This window comes from Rhinatrema bivittatum, chromosome 1, assembly GCF_901001135.1.
Source record: "Rhinatrema bivittatum chromosome 1, aRhiBiv1.1, whole genome shotgun sequence".
Classification (NCBI taxonomy): domain Eukaryota; kingdom Metazoa; phylum Chordata; class Amphibia; order Gymnophiona; family Rhinatrematidae; genus Rhinatrema; species Rhinatrema bivittatum.
In genome coordinates this window covers 330,962,711-330,989,363 of record NC_042615.1, presented here as the reverse complement: position 1 = coordinate 330,989,363, position 26,653 = coordinate 330,962,711, and the positions used below count along the sequence as shown (strand labels likewise).

Genomic DNA, 26,653 nt, shown 5'->3' with positions numbered 1-26,653 from the left:
TGTGCGTGCCGAGCCCAGCACGCGCTGCCTGTTCCCTCCGAGGCCGCTCCGATTTTGGAGCGGCCTCGGAGGGAACTTTCCTTCGCCCTCCCCCCCCCCCTTCCCCCCCCCCCTTACCTTTGTTGGCAGATTTACGCCTGCTAAAAGCAGACGTAAATCTGCACACACCAGCACCCGACCCGGGGGCTGGACCGGAGGCCTCGACCACGCCCCCGAAGCGCCGCGTCATTTCGGGAACGCCCCTGATACACCCCCTCCCCGCCCCTTTTACGAAGCCCCGGGACTTACGCGCGTCCCGGGGCTCTGCGCACGCTGGCGACCTATGCAAAATAGGTGCGCCGGCGCGTGAGGGCCCTGCGCGCGTAAATCCGGCCGGATTTATGCGCGCAGGGCATTTAAAATCCGCCCCTAAGTCTGTCATTATTCACTGCTATACATTCTAATTCTCACATCTTCTTAGACTTCTGGCATTAGCATACAAACATTTCAAAGTTTGTTTTTTGTTTTTCATTCTGCTTTTTAATTGATAGGGATAAGTTAGAATTGTTTAGCTCAAGTGAGTTTTTAGTTACAGGCACTTGGACTACTTTTCTTATTATTGGAACCTCACTGTCGGGATGCCCTAATTTTAATGCATCATTAGTATCCTTTGAAGATAACTCCCTCCGAACCATGCGCTGCTGAGCGACTGTCGGCTTTCCCCTTTGTTCTAGTTTAAAAGCTGCTCTATCTCCTTTTTAAAGGTTAGCACCAGCAGTCTGGTTCCACCCTGGCTAAGGTGGAGCCCATCCCTTCGGAAGAGAGTCCCCCTTCCCCAAAAGGTTCCCCAGTTCCTTACAAAACTGAATCCCTCTTCTTTGCACCATTGTCTCATCTACGCATTGAGACTCCGGAGCTCTGCCTGCCTCTGGAGACCTGCGCGTGGACCTGGGAGCATTTCAGAGATTCTGGATTTAAGCTTTCTACCTAAGAGCCTAAATTTGGCTGCCAGAACCTCCCTCCCACATTTTCCTATGTCGTTGGTGCCCACATGTACCACGACAGCCGGCTCCTCCCCAGCAATGTCTAAAAGCCTATCTAGGTGACTCATGAGGTCCGCCACCTTCGCACCAGGTAGGCATGTTACCAGGCGATCCTCATGCCCACCAGCCACCCAGCTGTCTACATTGCTAATAATCAAATCACCAACTATGATGGTCGACCTAACTCTTCCCTCCTGGGCAGTAGGCCTTGGAGACACATCCTTGCGAAAGGACGATGCACCACCTGGAGAACAGGTCATTGCTACAGGATCCTTTCCTGTTGCACCAGGTTGGTGTTTTCCGATCATGAGACCTTCTTCCTTCAAGGCAGCATAATTAAGAGATGGAATGAGGATCTGGATAAGGAACTGCTAGACAAGGAACTTCAAATGACTCTAGGGCAAGTAAATAAGTTGGTTGAATGTGCTGCTTTGAGAGCTTCATTTCAAATTTATATTCATAGATTATATTTTTTTCTCCCACAAGAGCTTATCAGGCGAAGGTGATTCTATCCAGTGCATGTTTTAAATGTGCGGAAGAGGGTTCCTTTATACATTGTGTGTGTAACTGCCTCTATATACAATGATTTTGAGCAGCATTTTTCTTCCACATTTCATACCATGCGCATATGAGTATACTTTTGAGTGCTGACCTCTGTCTTTTAGATATTATTGATGACTATGTTTTTGACGATCTAGACATGCTCACAATGATTAGGAAACTACATCTTTTCTCTAGTGGTGTACTGTTTAGTATTCTCATTTTTTTAAAAACAATTCTGTTTTTGCCTTATGTATAAAATAACGCTTCGGTACATTCTATGATAGAAACACTTGCCAAAATAGAAATTCCCCCATGGATTTTGCCATGAAGACAGAAAGTTTACAATTTGCCAGATTCACTTCTGCAGCAAATTAATTTTCTCATATCTCCAGCCTAGAGAGTAGGTTGCATTTCTTATTACGGTCATTTCCAGAGCCCTTCAGCCAGCAGATAAGGGCGGTCAGTGACGTACCTAAAGTATTTGGCACCCGGGGTGGATACTTTCTTTGCCACCCCCCCTCAGATTCACTTCTCCCCCCCCCCCCCCCTAGTAATCTCTGGTTCCTGTCTCCTTCACACAGGCTCCCTCTCTCGCACACAAATATGCACTCTCCCTCACTCCCACACACAGACATTCACAGACTCTCCCAGACAGACACATATAGTCACAAACTCTCACTTCCTACCCTGCTCCCCATCAAAAGTACAGCAGCAGCTTCTTCTTTCAGCCCCCGTGACAGACTGGGTCTCTTCATTTTTCTTGAGGCTGCGCGGGGGCTGCTGTGGCTCTGCTTCCTGTACTTGCGGTGGGTAGGAGGGCAGTGCTGTTGCTGTTCCAACTGCAAATGCTTATGCTGCATCTTCATGCGACCCGGGTCACGTGCTCTTCCTTCTGCTTCAGGCCGTGACTGCAAGATCTTTCCTTTTTCCCGCCCGTGCCAACTCACCACTTCCTCTTCCGGGCTGCATGGGTGGGAAGAAGAAAAGCCTATGCAGTTTGCCAACTCCAGAACCGTAGCACTGTAGGCGGCAATTCAGTGCTTACACTGGCCCTGCTTCCACCGCTTTTCGGCTCGGAAGCCTCCCTCTTCTTCTGCCACGAGCAGGATGGGGTCTGCTCGTGGCCGCCGACTTCCCGGCTGGCAACTCCTCCTGGTTGTCACCCGGGGTGAACCGCACCCCCCCCCCCCCCCCTTAGTGCGCCACTGGCAGTCACAAAAATGAGAAAATCCTAAAACATTCTTTATGAAATCAGCAGCTGCAATAATCCTGAATATCCCCTTCCACCTAAGATTTAACATAAGAACATAAGACATGCCATACTGGGTCAGACCAAGTGTCCATCAAGCCCAGCATCCTGTTTCCAACAGTGGAGGAGTAGCCTATGAACTTGGGAGACCAGGGTTCGAGTCCCACTGTTGCTCCTTGTGACCTTGGGCAAGTCACTTTACCCTCCATTGCCTCAGGTACAAACTTAGGGGCTGATGCAATGCAGTGCGCTCAGCCAAGAGCACTGTATAACTCGCATTTGGACGTGGGTTGTATAGGCGTTAACTAATCCTCTTATGCAATAAGGGGATTAGCGCCTCTACAATGCGCGTTCAACGCGGAGTGAAACTAATAGCGCTCGTCACATGCAAATGCATGGGAATGAACCTATTAGCTATTCGCTCCCAATGCAAAAACAAAAAATGTGCCCCTAAATGGCGGATGGCAGACTCCTCTCTTGGGCTCCCGTTATCAAGGAGGCGTTAGGGGTGCACAAGCGACCCTAGCACCTCCTTGATAACGTGACCCCTAATTTAAATATTGCATGGTGCCCCCAGGAGGGGCGCCTGGGGGCGCGTTAGTAAAGCAGGCACTGACTATTCAGCGCCCGCTTTCTGCACAAAAATATTGCATCGGCCCCAAAGATTGTAAGCCCTCTGGGGATAGGGAAATACCTACAGTACCTGAATGTAATCCACTTTGAAGAGTCGAAAAAGTGTGAAAAGTGGAATATAAAAATCTAAGTAAAAAATAAAACAGTGACCAAGCCAGGTCACAAGTACCTGGCAGGAATCCAGGGGGTGGATGGATTCTGAGCTGCTTATTCTAAGAATAAGCGGTGGATTTCTGCAATCTCCCTTAATAATGGTTGACTTTTCCTTCAGGAACTTGTCCAAACCTTTTTTAAATGCAGCTACACTAATAGCTTTCACCACATCCTATGGAATCAAATTCCAGAGCTTAATTATGCATTGAGCAAAAAAATATTTTCTTTTATTAGTTTTAAATATATTACGTAGTAACTTCATTGTGTGTCCCCTGGTCTTTGTACTTTTCAACAGAGTAAGCAGCTGATTAAAGTTCACTCATTCCATTCCATTCATTATGTTGTAAACCTCTGTCATATCTCTCCTAAGCTGTCTCTTCTCCAAGCTCAAGAGACCTAGCCTTTGGGAATTGTTCCATCCCCTTTATCATCTTGGTCACCCTTCGCTGTACCTTTTCTAATTCTGATATATCTTTCTTGTGATGTAGTGACCAGACTTGCAGCCAACACTCAAGATGAGGTCGCAGCATGGAAGTCAGATTTACTGGTAGAGTCTCTGCTGTGTGTTTCCTAAGCTGAGAAGCTGCACAGTTGAAACAGCACTGGAGTTAACTGTAATGGTTACTCTTGTGTTTTTGAATGAAGTTTAGAGAGCGGGCTGAGTAGATGGGGCCTCCATGACTCAATTTGTGAGAGGCACCAAAAATCACAAAATTGTGGCTCAGAGGTTAAGTTGTCCTCAGAGCTTTAGTGTTCAGGAACTTCTGCCAGATAATGCAGTATTTACCTGGACTCCTTCAGAGTAACTTTGTGTTTCTGTCTGTCTTTTCCTGCAGGGGATGTTGAATTAGGAAACGTGCGGGTGTGTTCCTTGGCCTGTGGAACATCTTATATGCTTTTTCTTTCTTCAGAAGGAAAGCTTTATGAACAAGTCTATATAGCAGGGCCTCACAGCTTGCAGCCAAGGTAAGCCTGGTTATGTGTAATTTCCCGTTGATAAGCAGGCTGAATTAGCCATGCTGTCTGGAATGTCTCTCTGGTGGCCCGAGGCAGAAAACTCTCTCCACAGATAGAGCTTTGCTCTGTGTGTCCGTTCCCATGCGATTACCCAACTTCCTCAGTTCTGTTTCTTCCTGCACAGCTCATGGACACGGATTCCTCTCTCTCGTGATTCTTCTCATATTTTCTTTCTCTTCTACACCTCAGGGTACCCCAAAAAAGCACTTTTAAGTGCTATTCATGGCACACAAAGCCCCAGGCTTTAAGTATTGCCAGTGTGGCAAAGTTATGTCCATCACTGATGGGCATGACTATTGCTACCTGTGCCTGGGGCCGGACCATGACCAGACATCCTGTTGAGACTGTGGCAGGATGTCCCCAAAGGCCCAACTTCAACAGGCCGAGAAAATCGCCAGACAGAGAACTGGTTATCGGGCTCTATGCCCCGACACACTGCTCCACTCAGTCTTCACCGGCGCCAACCCCAGCAAAACGGGTGGTGTCGCTGGAACCAATCTCAACCGACTGGGGCCAGGTGGGGGAAAGCCCCAGAGAGCCCGAAGGTAGGGGTTTGGGGCGAAAACTTCCCAAAAGACCCGAAGGTACCATCAAAGCCAAAAGCCATTGCACTAGAGCCGATGGCTCTGAAAAAATCTAAGCACGATGCAGCTCAGCGCACAGCGCATGAAATAGATGTATAACATGATGTATAATAACGCTCGCCACACAATGCTCAAAAGCTTATGACGCAACATGGAGCACAATGCAACACCGATGCAAAACATATCGACACATGTGTTGAAAGGAAAGGTGAAGGACAAACGTTCAATACAGGAATGCCATTTGTCAACACATTTGACGCACAAGACACAGCATAAACTAAAGGAACATTAAGAAGGAGCCTTTCAGGCTCAAAGGTGTCCGGACCCACAGGTAATTTTCACTGCAGAGGAACTCCGGGGATCTGACGACTCTGACATGGACATTATGAGAGTCTTCAGCTTCCTCTTCCAGAAGTAGTGTGTTCAGTCTTTCAGATGTCTCTAAGCAAAAAAGGAAACAGCCTCATCTCCAGGAACCCCTGGTCAAAAGACAAAAGTTTCATCATGAAGACCAGGTTCGTTCAGATAGGAACAGAGGACCAGACTCCTCATTTCTTTTGGCAGCATTACCATCTTCCAAAACAAGGTGTTCAATCCAATCCATTCAAGAAGGAGTAAAGATGTAGCTTCACCTCTGTAAAAAAAAAGAAACACCCCCTTTCCAACCCTAAATTGGATAATGCCGCCTTACATGCCATGTCCCAAATTTCAGTCATTCTACAGACCTTCTTTGCACCTCTGCCTGCTACCCACCACACTAGGCTATCCTCTAGTGCCTCGGAAGATAATTTGTTGTCATGCTCGCTTCCCTCTTCCCCACCCCCTTAGGACGTAGATGTAGGAGAGGACAACCACCAAGGCCTGAGTCCATCAGTTTCAGAACTTGACATAGACCTTCTAGACTCCTCGCCAGCTTCTCCAGGCATGTCCATGGGAATTCCATTAGACCCTCCAGAGGAGCCCCAGAACACTCCTCACCTCCAGAGGACTTGACATATTCAAAGTTCATCAAAAAGGTGGGCTCCCTCTTAAAAATAGAAACACAAAAATTGCCAGATTTGAGATTGGAGGTGCATGGGATTTTCAAGATTTTTGACATCGTGTCTGAGCCGATGGCACTTCCATCTCATGTGGTCTTGGAAGGTCTATTGGACAAATCCTGGGAATCTCTTTTCTCGGGGCTCCCATTTCGTGAAAATTGGATTTGAAATACAGAATGCGAAAATCTTCACACTACGGATCAGTACAGTTACCTCACGCATCAGTGGTGGTTGAATCGGCCATGAAAAAAGCAAAGAAGACACACCTGCACTCGAATACACCACCAGGGAGAGATGATAAATACCTAGACAACTTCGGTAAGGTTTTTCAAGCAGTAATGCTGAACTTCAAGATTCAGCAATATCAGTTTTAAATCACTCAATATTTGTATGAATGCTTGCAAGTCTTGAAATCTAAAGAAGGTTCGAAGACTGACGGCCAGCTGCAAAACCAAGCCATAGCTGACATGGAGGAAGGGTTACGCCATCTCTTTCATACGGTGTATGAGGCCTTTGATACATCAGCTAGGATGTTAGCAGCTTCAATAGCAGCCCGCAGAATTGCTTACTTCTAGCAATCCTCCTTGAGAAGGTTCTACCTGACTTATAAAAAGTCTTTCTACCAGAGACATCAATACAGACTACTCAACCCCTACAGGGTATCTCCCTACCAAACTCAGAGGCAAAAGCTGCAACAAATGCAAGCAAGGGGACATGCAATAGTTCAACGACCACAAAAGCAACAACAGGGAAACAACCAAAAACCTCAACAGAATTTTTGAAGACAGCTCGGCCACAGCCTTTGTCGGCTATAGGCGGAAGGATATCCTCCTTTTACCATACCTGATCCTCCATCACATTGGACCGTTTGGGTTCTCAGTGTGGTACAGAAGGGTTACCAACTGAACTTCAGATTAACCTCACAACTGCCCCATCTCGCACCATCTTCTTGAAACGAAAGGACCATGATCTTCTTTACCAGGAGGTTCAATTGCTTCTCAGACAGCAAGTGATCCAACCATTACCTCGACATCAGCACAATAGAGGATTTTATTCCCAATGCTTCCTCATCTCGAAGGGTGGGGGGGGGGGCCCTCCGCTCAATCTTGGACCTATGGGCTCTCAATAGATTTATTCGGAAGGAGAAATTCAAGATATCTCTCACAGAGAGGTCACATGATGCGATAAGCCAGATCAGACATCTCTGATCTGGCTCTACATACCATCCTCCTCTATCTACAAGATATCTTGGGCATCCCTGCTTCTTCACAATCGTTTTCCCCTCTGTGAAACCAGCTTATGTTATTAGAATCCTATATGCAGAAATGCCCATGGCATATGCCCCTAAAAGGAGAGAAAAAGGAGAAGGAAAACCCGACGGGGCAGCAGACAAGATGGCCGGTATAGTGGAGAATGTAAACAAATCTACTGAACATAGGGGAGTCGTTCCATCTCCTTTATCATTTTGGTCACCGCCACAGCGGCCTCTGTAGCTCACCTTCGAAACGTACCAATTCTGGACATATGTAAAGCAGTTATTTAGTCATCTCTTCATACCTTCTCATCCCATTATTGCCTCCAACAACAGACAAGATCAGATACAGAGATGGGTGAGGTGATATTGCAGTATGCTACTCGCATGTAAAGCTGTCTACCAATGAGAAGGTTGTTTTTTTTGCATATGAAGACTCTTAACCAATGCCAGAGACAAAAGGTCACCTCCATGAACATACGGTTAAAGGTGTGTTCAAAAGACCATCAGCTGGGGACTCCCAGACAGAATGGCTAATTCATCCTGCTTATTGATGGGGAAAAAAGCAAGTTTGCTTACCGTAAACTGTGTTTTCTGTAGATAGCAGGATGAATTAGCTATTGGACCCCTCTCTCCTCCCTGGACAGCCTTTTATTCCTTCTATCTCTGCCTGTATTTCTTCTCTGTATGCTGCTCGTACATGCTTTTCTATCAATTGAGCAAGTTGGGTAATCACGTGGGAACGGCCATGCAGGCACGCAGAGCAAAGCTCTGTATCTGTGGAGAGAGTTTTCTGCCTTGGGCTGCCAGGAGAATGTCCCAGACAGCATGGCTAATTCATCCTGCTATCTACGGAAAACTTGCTTTTTCATTCATTATGAAGACACCTATTACTTTCGGTAGCCGTCTATCTTTAATCCTGCTCTGCTCCAGTGGCGCTTTGCAGCAGTTTCGTAAGATAAGCTATTTAGAAAGTAGAAACCAATAGATGGCACTACACCCCAGAACGACTTCATCGTCTATATCCCCAGGTCTCAGATATATGCTGGAAAGGTTGTGGGACGGTGGGTACCTTTTTCCATCTTTGGTGGAAGTGCCCTATGATCTCTCGGGTCTGGGATGCCGTTTCCGCCTGGCTCGCGGCAATTATGGGGGCGGTGGTATCTCTCACACCGCAGCAGGCTCTTCTTAATGGGGATCTTGCGTCCGGGGATGTGTACCATTCTCGGTTTGTTAAGTTCGTGGTTTTGGCTACCAGGTGTGAAATAGCGCGCCTCTGGAAGGCACCTGAGACACCAACTCTGGCGGCTATTAAAGCGAGAGTGGACAAAGTTTATCATATGTGCAAGATCACTGCTCACAAACGCCAGAGATTGTCTTCTTTCCAGAAGGTATGGCAGCCTTATCAGTTGTGGCGAACGACCCTCATCACAGAATGATTACTGGTTGGCGCTCTTTTTACCCAAGCCTAGGGTATAATAGGCAATTTCATAATTATGATTTGCTGCGTGTGTATCTTTTGCGACTGGAGATTGTGTTAAATGGTTCCTGCAAGATCGGGGGGAGGGGGTGAGGGGAATAACTTAATAACACCATAGAAACTCATTTTTGTTCAGTGTTTATTGTACTTCCCATTTGTACTTAACAAAGTTACATATTTTTGTTTATGATGTTTCTAATAAAAATTTTCAATTATAAAGAAAGTAGAAACCAAAATTAGATCATTTATGTTCACAAAATGTATTTAGGGAGGGTAATGTTCAGTGGCTCAGACGTAAGGCTAAAGTCTGCTGGAACAAAGTCAACTGCAGACTTTAGCTGGATTTTCAAAGCAGACTTACGTGCTTAAGTCCGCTTTAAAAAATGCGCGCATGTTATAAAATCCAGGGACGGCGCGCACAAGGCGGTGCAGACTTGTGCACCTTGTGCGCGCCCAGCCCTAGGGGAGGCCCGATGGCTTTCCCCTTTTTTTGGTGTACCCACCCCCCAGCCCTACCTAAATCCCCCCCCCCCACCTTGTTTCGTAGAGTTACGCTTGCTGCCGGCGCGCCAGGCCCCCGGAACATACGCGCGTCCCGGGGCTTGCATGTGTCGCCGAGCCTATGCAAAATAGGCTCAGCGCATGCAGGGGTAGGTTTTAGGGGGTTACGCGCGTAACCCTTTGAAAATCTACCCCTTAGTGTGGCAGGACTGTGCATTCTGGGCCTTACTGCTACTCATGACTGTTTCCTCTCTGCTGATGTCACAATATCATCCCCTCCCACTCAACCAGTGACCCCGCCCACAACAAAGACTGTACTTTTGTGCTTACTGGAGGATCACTAAAAAGACTATGAAATGGCCGGGCTTCCCAACCTGTCCTGATGACGCCATAACCAGACAGGTTTTCAGGAAATGCACAATTAATATGCAAGAAACAAATTTGCACAATTGGAGACTCAGTATATGCATATTCTTTGTGGATGTCCTGAAAGCCCGACTGGCTGTGGAGTCATCAGGACAAGTTTGAAAAGTCCTGGTTTCTTTCATTACGTCACCTATATGTGATACTACTTACTACATTTTATGACCAATATAATGCAGTTAATTCTATTATCAACAGTAAGCAATTTGTTATGGTTAATTTTTTTTTAAAGGATATGAAAAGTTCTGTGGGTGCCATTGATCATAACAGGCAGGACTGAACAAATAAAAAAGATAGACATAGCACCATGACTTTGACTTTCACATAATTTCTTGTTGCTTGCAATTCCACAGTAGCAGGATTAGACTTGACATCCATAAGGACAACAAAGTTCATGATTCACAAACTGCTGAGGTCCTTCTCAGAACAGTCAGAAACAGTGCTTTGCCTCTTTGTTTTCCTTGTTTTCATTTTATCAGAAACCCACTTTCATGCCTTCTCACTCTCTGGTCTCTTTCCTGGACTCTGCAGCTTGGGATGTATTTTTTTCTCTTTATCTCTCCAGCCCCAAAGGCTGCACAGCTTAATTCCTTCTTCCCCCCCCCCCCCCCCCCCTCCCCAACTGCCTCCAGCTACAAGCCCCAGTCCTGTTCAGCTGCCAGTCTCTTTTTATTTTGGGGGAGGGTTGGAGAATATTGCTTGCCTTGGCAACTGCATAGTCTAGTTCTGTTCTGGAAGAGAAGATGTTTTAGCAGGAAACATAAATGTGCACTTCCAAAAATGTTGCAACCCCCTCAGAACTTACACATGGCAGAATGTGTAGTAATGTATGCACTTATTCCATTATAACCAATAGGGATGTGAATCGTTTTTCTGACGATTGAAAATATCGTACAATATTTTCAAAGTCGTCAGAAATCGGGGGCTCCCCGAAACCGACAGGAAAACCCCACAAAATCGTTCATGGGGTTCTCTTATCGTTTTGGGGGAGGGCGGGAAAAACGGCACACAAAAACAACCCCTAAACCCACCCCGACCCTTTAAAACAGATCCCTTAGCTTCCCCCACCCTCCAGACCCCCCCCCCCCAAAACTTTTTTAAAGTACCTAGTGGTCCCTTGGGGGTCGCGGGAGCGATCTCCCACTCTCGGACCGTCGGCTGCCACTAATAAAAATGGCACCGATGGCCTTTGCTCTTACCATGTGACAGGGTATCTGTGCCATTGGCCGGCCCCTGTCACATGGTAGGAGCAATGGATGGCCGGCACCATCTTTAAAAATAGTGCGGGCCATCCAGTGCTCCTACCATGTGACAGGGGCCGGCCAATGGCACAGATACCCTGTCACATGGTAAGAGCAAAGGCCATCGGTGCCATTTTTATTAGTGGCAGCCGACAGCTGGAGAGCGGGAGATCGCTCCCGCAACCCCCAAGGGGACCACTAGATACTTTTAAAAAGTTTTGGGGGGGTCGGAAGGGTGGGGGAAGCTAAGGGATCTGTTTTAAAGGGTCGGGTGGGATTTTTGTTTATTGGCTTGGGTGCAGCCGATTTAAAAAACAAACAAACAAACAAAAAAAAACGATTGGACCGCACGAAAAAAATTTCACGATGTGAATTGGAACCGGAATCAGTTCCGATTCACATCTCTAATAACCAACCCAAATATCCCTTGCCTGTACTCCCTTGTCTGCCCTAACAGGCCGATACAGAACGGTGGGCTCGGCCGAGCGCACCGTTTAGCCCCCGTTTGACCACGCGTTTTACACGCGCTATTTTACCCCTTATACGGTAAGGGGTACATAGCGCGTGGAAAACATGTGGTCAACTCCCCGAAACTAATAGTGCTCATCACATGCAAATGCATGTTGATTAGCCTATTAGTTATCCCCTTGGGATTCTGAAAGTAAAATGTGCGGCCAAGCTGCACATTTTACTCTCAGAAATTAACACCTGCCCAAAGATAGGCATTAATCACGGACAACACCGGGAAAGTGTACAGAAAAGCAGAAAAAACTGCTTTTCTGTACACCCTACGACTAAATATCATAGCAATATTAAGTCGGAGGTACCAAAAAAAACCCAAAACTTTCCGCCGGCCCACGGATGCTCAGTTTTGCCGGCGTCCGTTTTACGAACCCGTGGCTGTCAGCGGGTTTGAAAACAGACGCCGGTAAAATTAAGTGTTGGTTGTCAGAGGCGCTGACAGCCGCCGCTTCCGCTAATAAGGAGGCGCTAGGGACCCGCTAGTGCCTCCTTATTAGCGCCGGCCCTAATTTAAATACAGAATCTCGCGCCCAGGAGAAGTGCCTGGGCGCATGTCGGGAGAGCTGGCACTCAACACGGAGCGCCTGCTCTCCCGTGGGGGTTTTTTTTAAATTGGCCTGTAAGCTTTTTTTTCTTGCACGTTCTCCATAATATCCTCCCCCCCATAAATTCACTGCCTCCCCTCCGCTCTCTTATTTCCCATCTCTGTTTCTGGGGTTTCTTTTCTTTTCCCCTGCTCATGCCCTCTCTCCTTCTACCGCAGTTTCTCTTCTGCTATAACTTCTTACCCTCCCTCCTTGTGATGATTCTCTCCCGTTTCCCCCGGCTTTGTACCAAGGAGGAGGCTTTTCTCCTGGTGTCCACTTTAAACTGGCACTGTTATGGCTCGCTGAGACTCTGGGGCAGGCCGAGAATGGGGAACGTCCTCCACTTTTCTGTCTCCAAGGTCTTCCAGCTCCCATTCTCCAACCCTGCCTGTGGGCCCAAAACACTTAAATCTGGCTCTGCCTGTTCTCTCTGCGAAAGCTACGTAAGTCGCAGTCCTGACGGTAAGGAGAAGGCAGACGAAGCGTTTCTCTCCCTGGTTCCTGCTTCCAGCCCCTCCCATAAGACCTGTGCGTTCGCTCTAAAACCAGTTGGCCGCAGGAGGAGGCAGACTCACGGGACATAATGTGATCTCCTTACCGCTGGAGACTCGTTATGCAGCCCCTGGGAGGCAGGGTGCCTGCACTCTGCAGCCCTTTGCTAAATAGTGCATTTGCAATTTATGTTTTCCTGCAGCCTACAGAAAAGCTTACGCGAAAAATGCATAATCCAGGTGTCCTGTGGAAAACATCATTCCCTGGCACTGTCTAAAGGTAAGAGCCTCGCCTGAATTGCTTATGGTTTTTCTTATTTGAGAACTATCGGGACGTTACTCCAAAGTTGTTGGGTTTTATTTATTTATTTATTTATTTATTTATTTATTTATTTTAAATGTTTCAAAAACTTTTCAATATCTATGTGTCAGTATTGGGGGGGGGGGGGAAGAAATGTACAAGATAAACCAATTCCCCTGAAGGATTCACATTGTTGTCCCACATCCGCTTGTGAGGAGGAAACGATTAGAAAGCCGATCAGGTCTGAGTCTAGGAGGCTGTCCCGTCTTCCCCGTCCCGCATGGTCTCCCTCAGGAAAGGACGTCTCATCGCTTTAGGAGCCGGCCTGCTGGAACCTGGCTGCAAAGGAGAGAATTAATGCACAGGGTGAAGGACCATGGATTCATCCCACCTACCTCTACAAATGATGGAGGCTGAGGGAGCTGGCACTGGGCAGGATCCCAGCAGGGCAGAGCTATTTCCCCCAACCGAGAGAGGCCAAGAGTAAATAGCGGCTGCGCTCTGCTTCTTACTTGACTTGCCATGCCCTTTTCCCGTTGGGTGTGAGGTGACCTAGGTTCCTCCTGGCCTCTTTTATTTCTCCTCGGGGTTTTATTTAATTTTTTGCGACCCAGGCGTTTCCTCGTGCTCCGTTTGGACTTCCAGAGCTGGGATCTGGAACCGTGAGAGCCTTTATTCACAGCCGCCTAGGGATTTTCCCTTTGTTATATCGTGCCCCTCCCCCCCCCTCGCAGCCAAAGTCCTCAACTGGGGGCCGTGCACCAGGGCTCCTTCCAAAACCTTGCAGGCCAGGCTCCTAAATCAGAGTTTTTGGTACAGGAATTCAAAGTTTTATAATTCCATACTCTTTTGAAGATCCCTCCCTCCAAGTCTCCTCTGGCAGTTTAGGGGTTGATTTGGTGGCAAACGGGATACAAAAATCTATGGCCCAGTTTTTGCAGTTCTGCAATGATTCTGTGGCCTATTTGGACAAAAAAGGCACATTTTGTATTGAAAATGTATCCATTGTGTAAAATATTTTAAAATAAAATGTTTCTCCAATCTGTTGCACGTCTGAATTTTATATTTTTCTTTTTCTAGTGCAGCATTCTTGCTCTTTCAGAAATTTTTACTTTCTTTCATTTTTTTTTCTGCCTCTTACTTTTTTTCTCTTTGCCTTATTTCTCCCTTCAGCCAGTTTCACTCATCTTTCCCTCTCAGCTTCCTTTTATTCTTCCATTCTCTCCTTTCACTGCTCATTCCTCTCTGACTTCCATACCCATCCCTCCCCAGTCCCTGTTCTTCTTTCCTCTCTAGTCTTCTACCTCTTTATCCCTCCTTATCATCTCAATTTCCTTTCAGTCTCTTCCCCTTCCCTCTAGTGTTTCACCACCATTCTCTCTAGTATTTCACTACCAATTTCTCCATCTTTCCCCTCAGCACTTCATCATTCAGTTCATTCTCCACTTCCATGCAACTCCTTTCTCTACCCTCACACTTTTGTTGATCCTTTCTCTATTTTACCAGTTGCACCCCTCCATATCTCTCCTTCCCTCTTCCTCCATATTTCCTCCCCACACTCATCCTCTGTTTCCTTCTCACCACTCCCTTCCCGTACTAACTCTCCATCCTCCTTCGCTTCCTTTTCTTCACTCTGGTTACAGTTGCCCTTCTCAATGCCAATGTATTTTTTTTTTTTTTACAAATCACTTTGAGGCCGATTTTCAAAGGGGTTAGGCTCCTAAACTTGGCCCTTTCAGATTGTTACTAGGGCCGAGACCCTAAATTTATGCTCTTGGACTCACTAGCTCCTAAATTTAGGAGTTGAAAAAGTAGGTGGGGTTATGATAGAGAAAAAAAAATTAGGAGGTCAGTATTCGGACATAGCCAGCTAAGTAAGGTCTAGATTTGTCTTTTTGCTATAAATTTCGCAGGGCTAACGCCCGCGATAAGAAAAAGGGGCATGGTTAGGAATGCTTTCCTGGTACCGCATCGCACAGCTATTTTATTGGAACGTGATTTGAGGGAGAGAGAGAGACTCTTTAGAGGCTCCCTGATTTGTTAGTTATTTCTAACCCTATAAGAGGGATCAATAATAACTCTGGGTGAGGTTTTGGTGTTGGGGGGCAGTTTTACATGCACAGTTACAGGTATGAACAGAACAGTAGACATCAATGAAGATTTTATGTGACTTGGCGTGAGGAAAGGTTCAAAAAGATGAGATTTGTACATTGAACTCTTGCCCTAGCTTGAAACATAGAAATGACGGCAGAAGAAGACCAATAGGCCCATCCAGTCTACCCAGCAAGATTTTACACTTATTTTCTCATACTTATCTGTTACTCTGATGCACTCTCTACCTAGCTGCTATCAGTCCAATTGATGAAAAGTGCAAGAGGAGTTGATGTGTATTGTACAAACAGTAGAAAATCTTTAGTGATGTCAACTTTGCTGTTCATACCTCCTACTGTGTATGTAAAACAACCCCCCCAAATCCCACTCTGAGTTAAAAGTGCCCCCTTTTACAGTGGTATAAATAGTAAAGTGATATATTGTTCTCTACAGAGGTGTTTTCTCTCTCTCTCTCTCTCTGGCATTAAAACCCGCTTTGCTGTGCGTTGCTCTATCAAATTTTATTTATTTTTTCATATATGGCCTAGTTTTAAATCCCCGGCGCGCTCAAATACTGGGAGATATGTGCGTGGCTGGGCCGCACGCATTTTCAAAGCAGCCCAGTCATGTGTGTAACTCCCGGTATGCACGGAAGTGCCAGGTTCGTAAAAAGGGGCAGGCTAGGGGAGGGGCCGGCTGGGACAATGCTATCAGGCGCTGTCCCAGTGAAGCGTGAGCCGGCAGCCAGCTGGCGTGCGGGACTTACTTCTGCTCGTGAGAACAGATAAGTTTTAAAACAAAAACATTTAGGTGAATTTGAGGGGGTTTGGGGTGGAGTGGGGGAAAAGGGAGGAAGAATAGTTAGGGGGTTAGGGAACTGGGGAAGGCCCGATCGCGTCGCCACGCGCTCTTAAATAAGATCCCCCCCTCTTTGCGCATGCTCTTTTTAAAATTTACCTTATATTTAAAAATTTGTATACCATAAACTTCCAGATAACTTTGTGTTCAGAGTGGTTTACATAATACGTACATAAAATATACATAAATAGATAACAATAAAAAGTCATAAAACAATACAATATAGACATTTCATGCATTTGACGTTAGGAGCCATTCATTACCATTAACTCTTCTCCCCTTTGATAGCAAATGTGACATTTGCATACTAGCCCACGTTGCACTATTTAAAGCGCGCTTTACAACGTTATCAGTGTGCAATAGGGCCTTAACACTAGTGTTAAGGTCCTAACGCGAAATGATAAATGACCCTGTAAATTAGCCAGATAAATAGCACCGCCTAGTTACACCCAATGCTTGTCCACTGACATTCCAGCTAACTACTTAGCTGGATAAGTGACTTTTGTGGTGATCCCTGAATGTAGTCAGATATTCAGTGACTGCCACTTAGCTGGATAAGTCTCTATTTATCTGGTTAAGTAGTGTTCAGTATCTTTTCAACATCAGGGCTCTGCTGTTGAGCACTGGTTTTCAGCACTAGACAACTAATCTGGGAGACTAAATCTAGACCAACGAACAGCAAGCCTAAATGGTTGGCCTTTACATTTAGGTGAATTTTCAACTGAAAACTTAGGACCTAAGTTTTGACTAAAAATAGATGCCTAAGAGATTCCTGAGTTTAGGAGCTCAGCTTCTTTGAACATTGGCCTCTGTCTTTCCCAGTGTTTGAAAATGCTTGGAATTTTTAGCTTTCTTCCCCAAGGGAAGCAGGCTTATGAGATATCCAAGTGTGAGTATGCGTTTGGTGCTGTATTCATACCACATTTTCAGGAGATATAAGGAAGGCCAAGGGGATCCTGGCAGGGGAGTTTTTTTTACTTGATCCACATCTACTCGCCTATACTTGCATGCCTGAAAGTGAACTCCTTTATTTCTGTATGGAACTTAAATTTCACTTGCTATATATTTTAAGCCCAGATTTCTTGGACATTATTGAAACTGGAAAATGTCAGGGGTACTTACTTTGAAATAAGGCTAACAAGGGGTGAGATTTGGTTGTAGCGTTTCCATCTCTTTTTGAGCTAGATGAGGACAAGAAGGCCAGACTTTTTTTTTTTTGTGTGTGTGAAGTGGAACATTTTTTGTGTTTTGTCCTCTGCTATCTCAAAGACTATTGGACCAATTTTTCTGAAATTTGGCAGGCTGATTTGAGAGGGTTTGAGACTCTGACCATGTTTGTCAAATGTCAGAAAAATCAGAATTTTTTTTTCTGACATACAGAACGTGTGAAAATTGTGTTCTGCTATAGGAGTGCTCTTATATATAGCCTTAACTCTAGGGCTGCTACCACACCGCCATGTCAGACTTTTGTGCTAGAATGTTTTTTTTAAATTTGACCATGGAACGTAAACTCAGGTACTACTAATATTGTCCTCTACAATAAGACCATGCAGACAGGGCTGGCTTTAGGAGTGTGCAAGCTGTGAGGTTGCTTTTAAAGGGGACTGATTCAGCATTCTGGGGAGGATCCCCCTCTCCTTCCGGCCACTGAGAACATGGTGTTTCTTCGGGGATGCAGGGGCGGCGCTGTAGGGGGGGATACCCCATCATGGAGAGCAGGGCGCTGCTGTTACAGGGACGTTGTGGTAGCTTTAAAGGGGAACTGCTACCCACAGTGCACCAGGGAAGACCCCTGCTCCTCCGCAGCCTTAGAGAATGTTTGTTCTCCCTGCTTGCACCGGGTGCCGCTGGCACTAAAACCGGCCCCGCGTGCGGATGACATGAGTACTTTTTTTCTACAGGTACATTTCCCCCCCCCCCCCCCTCTCTTTTTTTTTTTTTTTCATTTTCAAATTCCCTATTGGACGTACTACCTCGATGAAGACTTGCACAAGATCCCTAGCCCTTGCCTCCATCTGGGCCATCGATGCCGAGGCCCTCCCGGTCCCATTTCACATAGGCTCAGCAGTTCGGGGGAATCGGAAACGGACCGGGAATAGGAGAACATACAGAACATCATGGCATGAGCAGGCTGGCAAAACAAGCATGTAAAATGATTTGGTCTTCCAGTTCTGTTTAGGTTCATTTTCCTTTGTAGCAAATATTGTGAAAAGCAGGTATGGGTCTCCGCCCAGCAGGAGAGCCCCATGGTGCTGTAGCTGGTTGAAGGAGCCTTCAGGCAGTGGTGGGAAAGATGCTTTACTGTGGGGGTACAGGGCACGCATTAAGAAACAACAAGGAGGGCAGGCTGCCTGTTATTTCGTTTCCTCCACAGGCTTCTTTTTAGTTCAGTCCAGAGGTTGGTTTTTTTTTGTGTTTTGCTTTAGCAGTATAATATTCCTTGAATAAAATAATTAAAAAAACCAAAAAACATTTTCTAACCTCAAAAGTTTTTTTTTTGTTTTGGGTTTTTTTTTTTTTCCACAAAATGGTGCAAAATTTGGAACTTCTTGAAAAATTCTAGAAGTTTCACAGAACCCAAGACATTCCTGAAGTCTCCTCCATCACTTGTAACGTAAATAACCCTGGCCACCTGAACTGTTTGCAGCTGGTGAGTGCCCTGCAGTAATTGCCTTCGTTCCCCACCCCTCCCTTGGTGCTTTCAGACGGGCAGCTCTTCGCGTGGGGAGAGAACACGCATGGCCAGCTGGGCCTGGAAGACTGGTGCTCTCCACAGCCCAAGCCCAAGCTGGTGAGAAGTCTCGGCGGCAGCCCGTTGGCTCTTATCACCGCAGGAGGCGAACACAGTGTCGCTCTCTCCGTTTCAGGAGCCGTTTACGCCTGGGGGAGGAACAGTGCGGGACAGCTGGGGCTCGGCCACACCAACAGTAAGTGACAAGACTGCTGACCGCAGCTGTGAGCCGGGGGAGTCTTCGTCTTCTCTTCGTAGAGCGGATTGTTAGACATTTTTAAAAGAAGGATGGACTCCATGCCCAGCTTTCAATGTAACCATTTCTTTCTTGATATGAATTTGTCTTTGTGGGACCTTCTTACAAACAGCTTTGTTAATGTACTATTGATGTATGATGGGAGGTGAAGGACAATGCTTTTTAAATTGAGCAGTCTGTCATGATGGTTTATGCAAGGCAGCTGCCTTCATTTAAACCCACAATCGCAGAAAGGCATAATAATAACCTGGTGGGTCGAGCATGACGTGGTATGATCCATAATTATTATGGGGGCAATGTTCAGAAAAAAGTGCACGCAAAGATTAGAAAATGCAATTTGCGCTCTACTTTTCCTCCCCTGACCTAAACATGCCCCTGGGGAAGGGGCCCCTGCCCTTCATTGTGGAGCAATGACCCTACATTAACCACCTACAGTGGCAATTCTTAAGGCAGCTAATTTTTGTGGGTAAAAGGCTTTGTACCTGTTGAAACCACTTGGACAATCGCCCTCCCCATTAGTTTCTACAAGTCATAATGAAGTTCCTGAGTCTAATTTTCAGGATTAGAGCAAATTAGATTTTCTTGCCTAAAAGTATGAAGGTGTTGTAGATATTTGCTTCTATTCTCAGCCAATCTGGCGATGATTAAATATTGTCTCCGTTTACTTTTCCATAATTGCTTTCGCAAAAAGGGTGGTGGATGCACGGAGCGACCTGCTAGTGTAGGTAGGGGAGGCAAAAACAACAAAGAAGTTCCGGAAAGCCTGGGATAAGCGCAGAGCATCCCTAGTTGTCAGGAAGCGAAAGTCAGAAATCAGCTTGGCTCCTTGGCATTGCACTGGGCATGAAACTGGGCGGATTAGATAGCCTTAATGTCCTTATCTGCCGTCATCAGCAGAGCACTTGATGCTGTGGAGAGCAGCCTCCGGGAGCAGGAAAAGAGAGACAAGGCAGGCCCTTGGTCACACACCACATGTCAGAAGTTAAGTGAGCAACTTACAAGCAAAATAGGAATAAAAGTGGTAAAGAAGAGAAAAAAAAATACATTCAGTTGGGTTGTTGGTACGAAGCCTGACTGTGACATATGAAGTTGCTTAGTTTCAGAATAGCATTTATCCTTGACCCTTTGACATGCAGTTCTCCATTACTGCATTCAGGTATTGAGGTGCTCCCTTGCATGCTGCTATCAGAACAGGCCATTAGGGCTGTTCGGACTTTTACTTCAGCTGTTGCCTACCAATGTACCTTCTGGTTCTTTTTCTCTCCTTTCTAGGCCTCTGTTGCCCAACATTTGTTGCAGCCCTGGAACAGCAGAAAACAGTGTTTGTCTCCTGTGGTGAAGCGCACACCGCTGTTCTCACAAAGGTTTGCCTATGCTTGTCTAGGGTGGATGACTTTTCCATGGACAGTAACCAGACACCTCATTAAACTTCATCTTTGGGAGGGAAGAGGGGGTGGAGGTTACAGACTACTATCAGTTGTCGATCCACTCATTACTTAGCTTTCAGGCACCCCTGTCAATATACTTTGTTTTATAAAATGTTATTTCAACTATCTTACATTTACCTTTATTAATATATGTTAATCACTTAACACATAAAATAAAACATACATAATAAAATAAAAAACTAAAAACATACCAAATCTAAAATAACTTAATAGTGCTATGCATTCTAATAGTTAAAACAAGCATTCCAGCGCTAGAGAGTATTGGATGTGAATATCTGGATGAAATTTGTTTTGCATGTATAAAACTAAGAAATGTATCACATATATGCCAGCTTAAATAAAAATAAAAAAGATGTTGAAAAGTCCTCTGAATGGGTTTAGAGAGTCGCATAAGCATAGTTCTAATGAGAGAGAGTTCCAAAGAACTGGGCCTGTGACAACTCTCGGGTGATATGAAGACTTGCTAATTTTAATGAGGGGATATTTAGAAGGCCTCTTTGGGAGGAACGCAAATGTGGATGGTTGGTAGATCTTTAAAAGGGTGTTGGACCATGGGCATGAATGACTGTTAATCAGTTTGAACGTTATCATGCCTATTTTATATTCGATCCACTCATTGATTGAAAGCCAGTGGAAATCAATCAGGACCGGAATGATGTGGTCGTGATGCTTAATGCCTGCAATTAAGCAAGCAGATGAAATTAATAAGCATTTGTTGTGGTTGCAGTGTAAAGCTGGGAAGGCCTAGGTAAAGGCTCTTACAATAATCAGTAATTGGAAAGATGGAAGCTTGTACAACAGAGCGAAAATCTGAGGCATGTAACACATTTTTAACACTGGATAAGACATGCATTTTGAAAAAAAACCCTGTTTGAGTACCATTTTGATATATGGACAAAAAGATAGGATACTGTCTAGTCAGACTCCAAGAAAACAAACCGGTAACCGATCCAAGATGACTGACAGCAATTCCACCCTGTTGTGTGTTTGTAGTCAGACTCCAAGACTTTTAACTTGATTCTGAATTGAAAAAGATAAGTTTTCTAGGTAAACAAGATTGTCAGAAAAGGAAGTATAAGGACTATGAACAGAAAGGAACTCTGTTTTGGACATGTTCATAAACACATCAGCCACAGCCTTTCTCATGCAGTTTTTACTCTCTTATCACAACTAAAGCCTTTATAATACACACTCATTTCCAGACTTCCCCATAAACACACAGCCTCCTCTGTCAGACACACACTCTCTCTCTCCTATACACACATTCACAGACACATACACACATACACACATACACACATACGCTCTCTCTCTCTCTCCTGTCTCATACACACATGCTTATGCCCAAAAACACAGCCTCCTTGCTCAGGCACATATACTCCTAAACACACAGCCTTCTCTCTGACAAAAGTGGTTCACACTCCCTTTTTTAAAACCTTCCCAGCCTTTCATCTCTGACTCCGTTGTGCCACCTGTCTCTCAATATGCCTTCCCCCCTCCTCTGTGCATGCCTCTCTTGTGCTGCCCTCCTGTCTCTAATCCCCTCCTCATGCATCAGTCTTTTTCTCCCTCTCCTCCCCAGTGCCTTCCACTTTCCAAGTGAGTATGATGATGCACCTCATGCACGTGCACTCCTCCCGTTTTTTGTTACCTGAGCGTTCGCTTATTGTTGCATCCCGATCTTTGGAAATTTTGCCCCGAGATGACTTGGCTCTGAGTTTGCTTTCTTCTTTTCCCCCCCGGCCCCCGCCCAGGACGGACAGGTGATGACCTTTGGAGCTGGAGGCTATGGGCAGCTGGGCCACAACTCCACAAGGAACGAGCTGCGGCCTCGTTTGGTGGCGGAACTGTTTGGCGTCCGTGTCTCTCAGGTGGCGTGTGGGAGGTGAGCCTGTCTTTTCGTTAGAAGCAGAACTTCAGTTAAACTCAGCACGGAGAGTTTTTATTTTCAGAGATAACAGGGTAGAAGTTCCCCAGTGCAGACAAGAGTTCTTTTCTTCTCTTTATGTAGAAATAAAGATTAACAAATGAGGCCTAGGTGATACCTTTTCGTTGGATTAACTTAATACATTTCTGACACTCTTGAGAGCTATGCCCCCTTTCTTAGATCAGAGTTAAATCAGCTGAGAATAACTTTTATTGTTTGTGCATTATATTTTATAACAGTTATTCTGTGATCTGCCTTAGAGCTATTCTCCGTAAGAGAGAGAGTGAATAAATAAGTAAATCACAGGCTACATTATAATGATGGCGTAAGGAAAAGGATAGAAGAGGGGGTGATGTGTTAGCAGAGTGGTGAGGAGACTGTCGGATTATGTCTGTATGCATTTGTGAATATATAAAAACACAATGGAGACAATTGGTTCCTTCATTCCCACACCCAAGCTCTCTGCTTCTCTCTCTAGTCTACATCTTACACCTCATTGTAAGAGAGGCTTATATAGCAAATCCAAGCTGTCTTAATTTTATTGGAAGTATTCCCTTGATGAACCCTTTGCTGGGACTTGACTAAAGCAACATGGGATTCAACTAGCACAGTATAAATTAGGGTTAGGAATGCATGTGAATCATTACTCTGATTATTGCAAATTTACTGAACAGAATATTGAAATGCAGTTGTAATTAATCTTGTAAACTCTGTGTCTGAGTATATTCATTCCGCAATTGTGATATCTATTTAATATATGTAATTTTTATAGATACTAGCATAATATAAAAAAAGATTTTTTTTTTTTTCTGTATGAGTGGAGCTCATGATGTGGATGGAGTGAATGATCGTGTGTTGATATGTGTGCTTATTAATTGTTAATAACAAGTGCTATGGAGACATTTTAAATATAATAATTGAGATGTAATAGGTTTTTGTTGGCAATATATAATAAAGTATGTGAATTGAACAATATACCCCTACATATATTTGTATAATATACCCCCTACATATATTTGTACATATACAATATACCCCCTACATATATTTGTATAATAACTTGTTGAGTACCTATATACTGTTAATTAGTTAAAGCCAGTATTCACAGTGGGGTAGATTTTTAAAGTTATGCACAGGCGTAGATTTGTTTGCGCAAACAAATCTACGCCCGATTTTATAACATCCCAGCTTGCAGACTTGCTGGGGGGGGGGGGGGCTGTCTGGGGAGACTTCTGGTAGATTAGGATCTAGAAACTTCTTTCCTACCTGTATTCCGTAAGCTTTTCAAAAGGCGTTTGTATTTATACTATGAGCTTTAACCCTGTGCACTGCCCACCCAATGTAAACTTGATACCACAAATGGCCACCTGTGTCCTCACCTTAATTTGTTCCTGTCTGTTCTTCTCTTTACAGGTCTCATACACTTGCCTACGTTCCTTCTTTAGGAAAAGTGTATTCTTTTGGTGCTGGGGAACAGGGGCAGCTGGGAACCGGGCCAGAGTGTAAGCAGTTGGTTCCTCTTCCTATGGAATTACCAGGTATGTCACTCTCTCTAGGCTGGCGTGAGCACACTAAAATCCCAGCTGCCTTTAGCTGTTTTATGGGCACAGCAGACATTCACCGTGTACTGGGAGAATGTGGGCCAGGAGTTTCCATACCTGACCTGGGGCACCCAACAGCCAGTCAGGTTTTCAGGATCTCCATAGTGAATATGCAATGATATAAATTTGCATACAGTGCAGACACAGCCTATTCCTATTTCTCTCATGCATATTTATTATGGATATCCTGATAGCCCAGCTGGAGGCAGGGCAGGTTTGGGAGTCTCTCATCTAAGCTGTGACTTAGGCCACTGTAAGGGCTTTTCCAAAATGGTAAATAAGATTGGCTTTGAATGGCAACTTTCCTCCACATCAGGACCCCCAAAGTGTTTTCCAGTTATGATAGTTCTGAAATATATATACAGCCATCTCAAAAAATGAGCGGAATTACTGGCAATTATTATGAGTGCCTCAATTACAGTGAGTGGGACAAAGCATCTTCACCTCCCACCCACCCACTAAAAAAAAAAAAAAAAAGTAAAAAGTCCTTCATTTTCAGGCTTCTCTTTTTCACTGTGCTGCAATTTTTCTCTCTTGGGTAGTTGGTTTGATTAGCCTGCATACGCTCTGTATCCCTGAAGCTAATTTAGATTTTTGGAGAGATTTTAGAATCTCATCCGCTGTGAACAGTGCGGGTAGAGATGTAAGAGAGGCAGAAGAGCCGGGGAGGAAAACGTATGTGTATGAGGGAGGAAGAGAAAGGAGACAATTTATATTAAAAAAATGCTATGCTGGGTCAGAACAACGGCCCACTGAGCCCAATATTCTGTCTGACAGTGGCCAATTTCAATCCACGAGGGAGTTAAACAGAAACACTAGCACTGGGATAGGCAACTCCAGTCCTCGAGTGCTATATACCGGTCAAGTTTCAGGATAGCCACAATGAATATGCATAGGATGCATTTGCATGCACTGCCTCCACTGTATGCAAATGTATTTGGTGCATATTCATTGGGGCTATCCTGAAAACTCGACCAGTTTGAGGCGCTCGATAACCCTAGCTGCCTACCCCTGCAATAGCAGCTTTGGTTCTGATGCATTTGTGGTTTTGGCTCATTGCATCTATGGACTTGTAGTTCCATTTTCTTTAATACAGGCAGGACTACAAGTCCATGGATGCAACAGGTCAAAACGACAACTGGATCATTCGACTAAGGATTTAAACATAAGAGCATAAGAAGTGGCATGCAGGGTCAGACCAGCATCCTGTCTCTGACAGTGGCTAATTTATTTATTTATTTTATTTATTTAACATTTTTCTATACCGACCTTCATGGTTAAATACCATATCAGGTCGGTTTACATCGAACAGGGGTAAATAACTAAGGTAAAGGAAAAACAATCCAGATAACTTGGGTGAACCTGGCAGATCTCAATGGGGAGCGCCATCCCCTGTTGCTCAGATCTCAGGGCTGCCTGACTAATTGTTAATTGACCTGTCCTGCAGAAACTTGTCCAAAATTTTTTTAAATGCAGCTGTATTATTGGCCTTAACCATATCCTCTGGCAGCAAATTCCACAGGTTGACCAAAGTCATGTAGCAACCCTAGGAGTGAAGAGTGTTTTATACCAGTGGTTCCCAGTCAGATCCTTGGGTGTTTCAGTTGGCTAGTCTGCTTTTCAGGATATTCACATTGAATGTGCACGAGAGAGCTTTTCATGCATGCTCTCCATTGTGTCAGATATAACGCCTCCTTATTTAGAGTTGAATTTTAAGAGTTACTTGTGTAAAAAGGCTGAAGAACCAGAGGGGTCTTGATGACTTCGAGATAGACTAGGCAAACTGGTGGACTGCTAGGTCAAACTGGTAATTTCCTTCACATGCACATGTTTTAAAATGTTCTCATTTTCTCATATAAAAGTCAACAGGTCCTAGGGAAACACATGCGAATAACGTTTCCTTATATAACCGCTTAAAATTAGGGGCACAATGTCCCGCGCTAGGCATATTTTATATAATATGTGCTCATTTGCACGGCCAATTTAAAATTCCAGCGTATGGGTGCTTGTGCACAAATATGGGCGCACACACGCTCATTTTAAAGTTACCGTCCTTTTGTGGGTATCCTGAAAGTCAGCCTGACCTGTCAGTCTCCAAAGACTGGGTTGAGAGTTTCTGTTTTACACTGTCACATACTCATATAAATCCCTGCCGTGTCCACCGAGACACTAGAAATCTGCAGAAACTTTTCAGAAGAGTTTTCAGGAAATGTGTAGTGTTTTCACCTCTGTAGCTTTCTGGTCATCTGCTTCAGTGCAGAGGCACGTTCAGGATTTGTACATCCTTAGCGATATCCTGCAGGGAAGGAAAGAAAAAATGTAAAATGCTGGTAAGATTTACCTCATTCATTAAAATGTATGTGTGACAAAGCATAGACACAATTTTTGATTTGCATTATGTTTTACAGCTTTGAAAAGTCTGTTACTTTATAACTTTAAGTTTACTTTTATCTATTTATTTTAAAAAGATTTATATTCCGCTTCATTCAAATAAAAAGTTTGAAACTGATTGCAATGCATTATGATCATAAAAGCATAAAGACAAATGACAATGAAATGCATAAAAATTGAAAACAGTATAAACAGAAATTATAGATCAAAAACCGAAATCCTGCTACTAAGGTGAACTTTTGAGATTCAGTAGTCTCAATTGCTTGACAAAACAGATGGGTCTTTAATGCTTTCTTGAAGGCTTTTGGACA

General features: G+C 44.8%; 1 protein-coding gene across 1 annotated transcript in view; it reads left to right on the top strand.

Moving 5' to 3' along the window:
• LOC115095690 (probable E3 ubiquitin-protein ligase HERC4) overlaps positions 1 to 26,653 on the top strand; it is a 174,021-nt gene that overhangs the window by 19,083 nt on the left and 128,285 nt on the right. The window contains exons 2-7 of the mRNA XM_029609747.1: positions 4,437 to 4,566; positions 12,942 to 13,018; positions 18,694 to 18,915; positions 20,248 to 20,339; positions 22,178 to 22,308; positions 23,764 to 23,888. Of these exons, the coding sequence (XP_029465607.1) occupies positions 4,437 to 4,566; positions 12,942 to 13,018; positions 18,694 to 18,915; positions 20,248 to 20,339; positions 22,178 to 22,308; positions 23,764 to 23,888 (777 nt within the window). The remainder of the gene's footprint in view (positions 1 to 4,436; positions 4,567 to 12,941; positions 13,019 to 18,693; positions 18,916 to 20,247; positions 20,340 to 22,177; positions 22,309 to 23,763; positions 23,889 to 26,653) is intronic.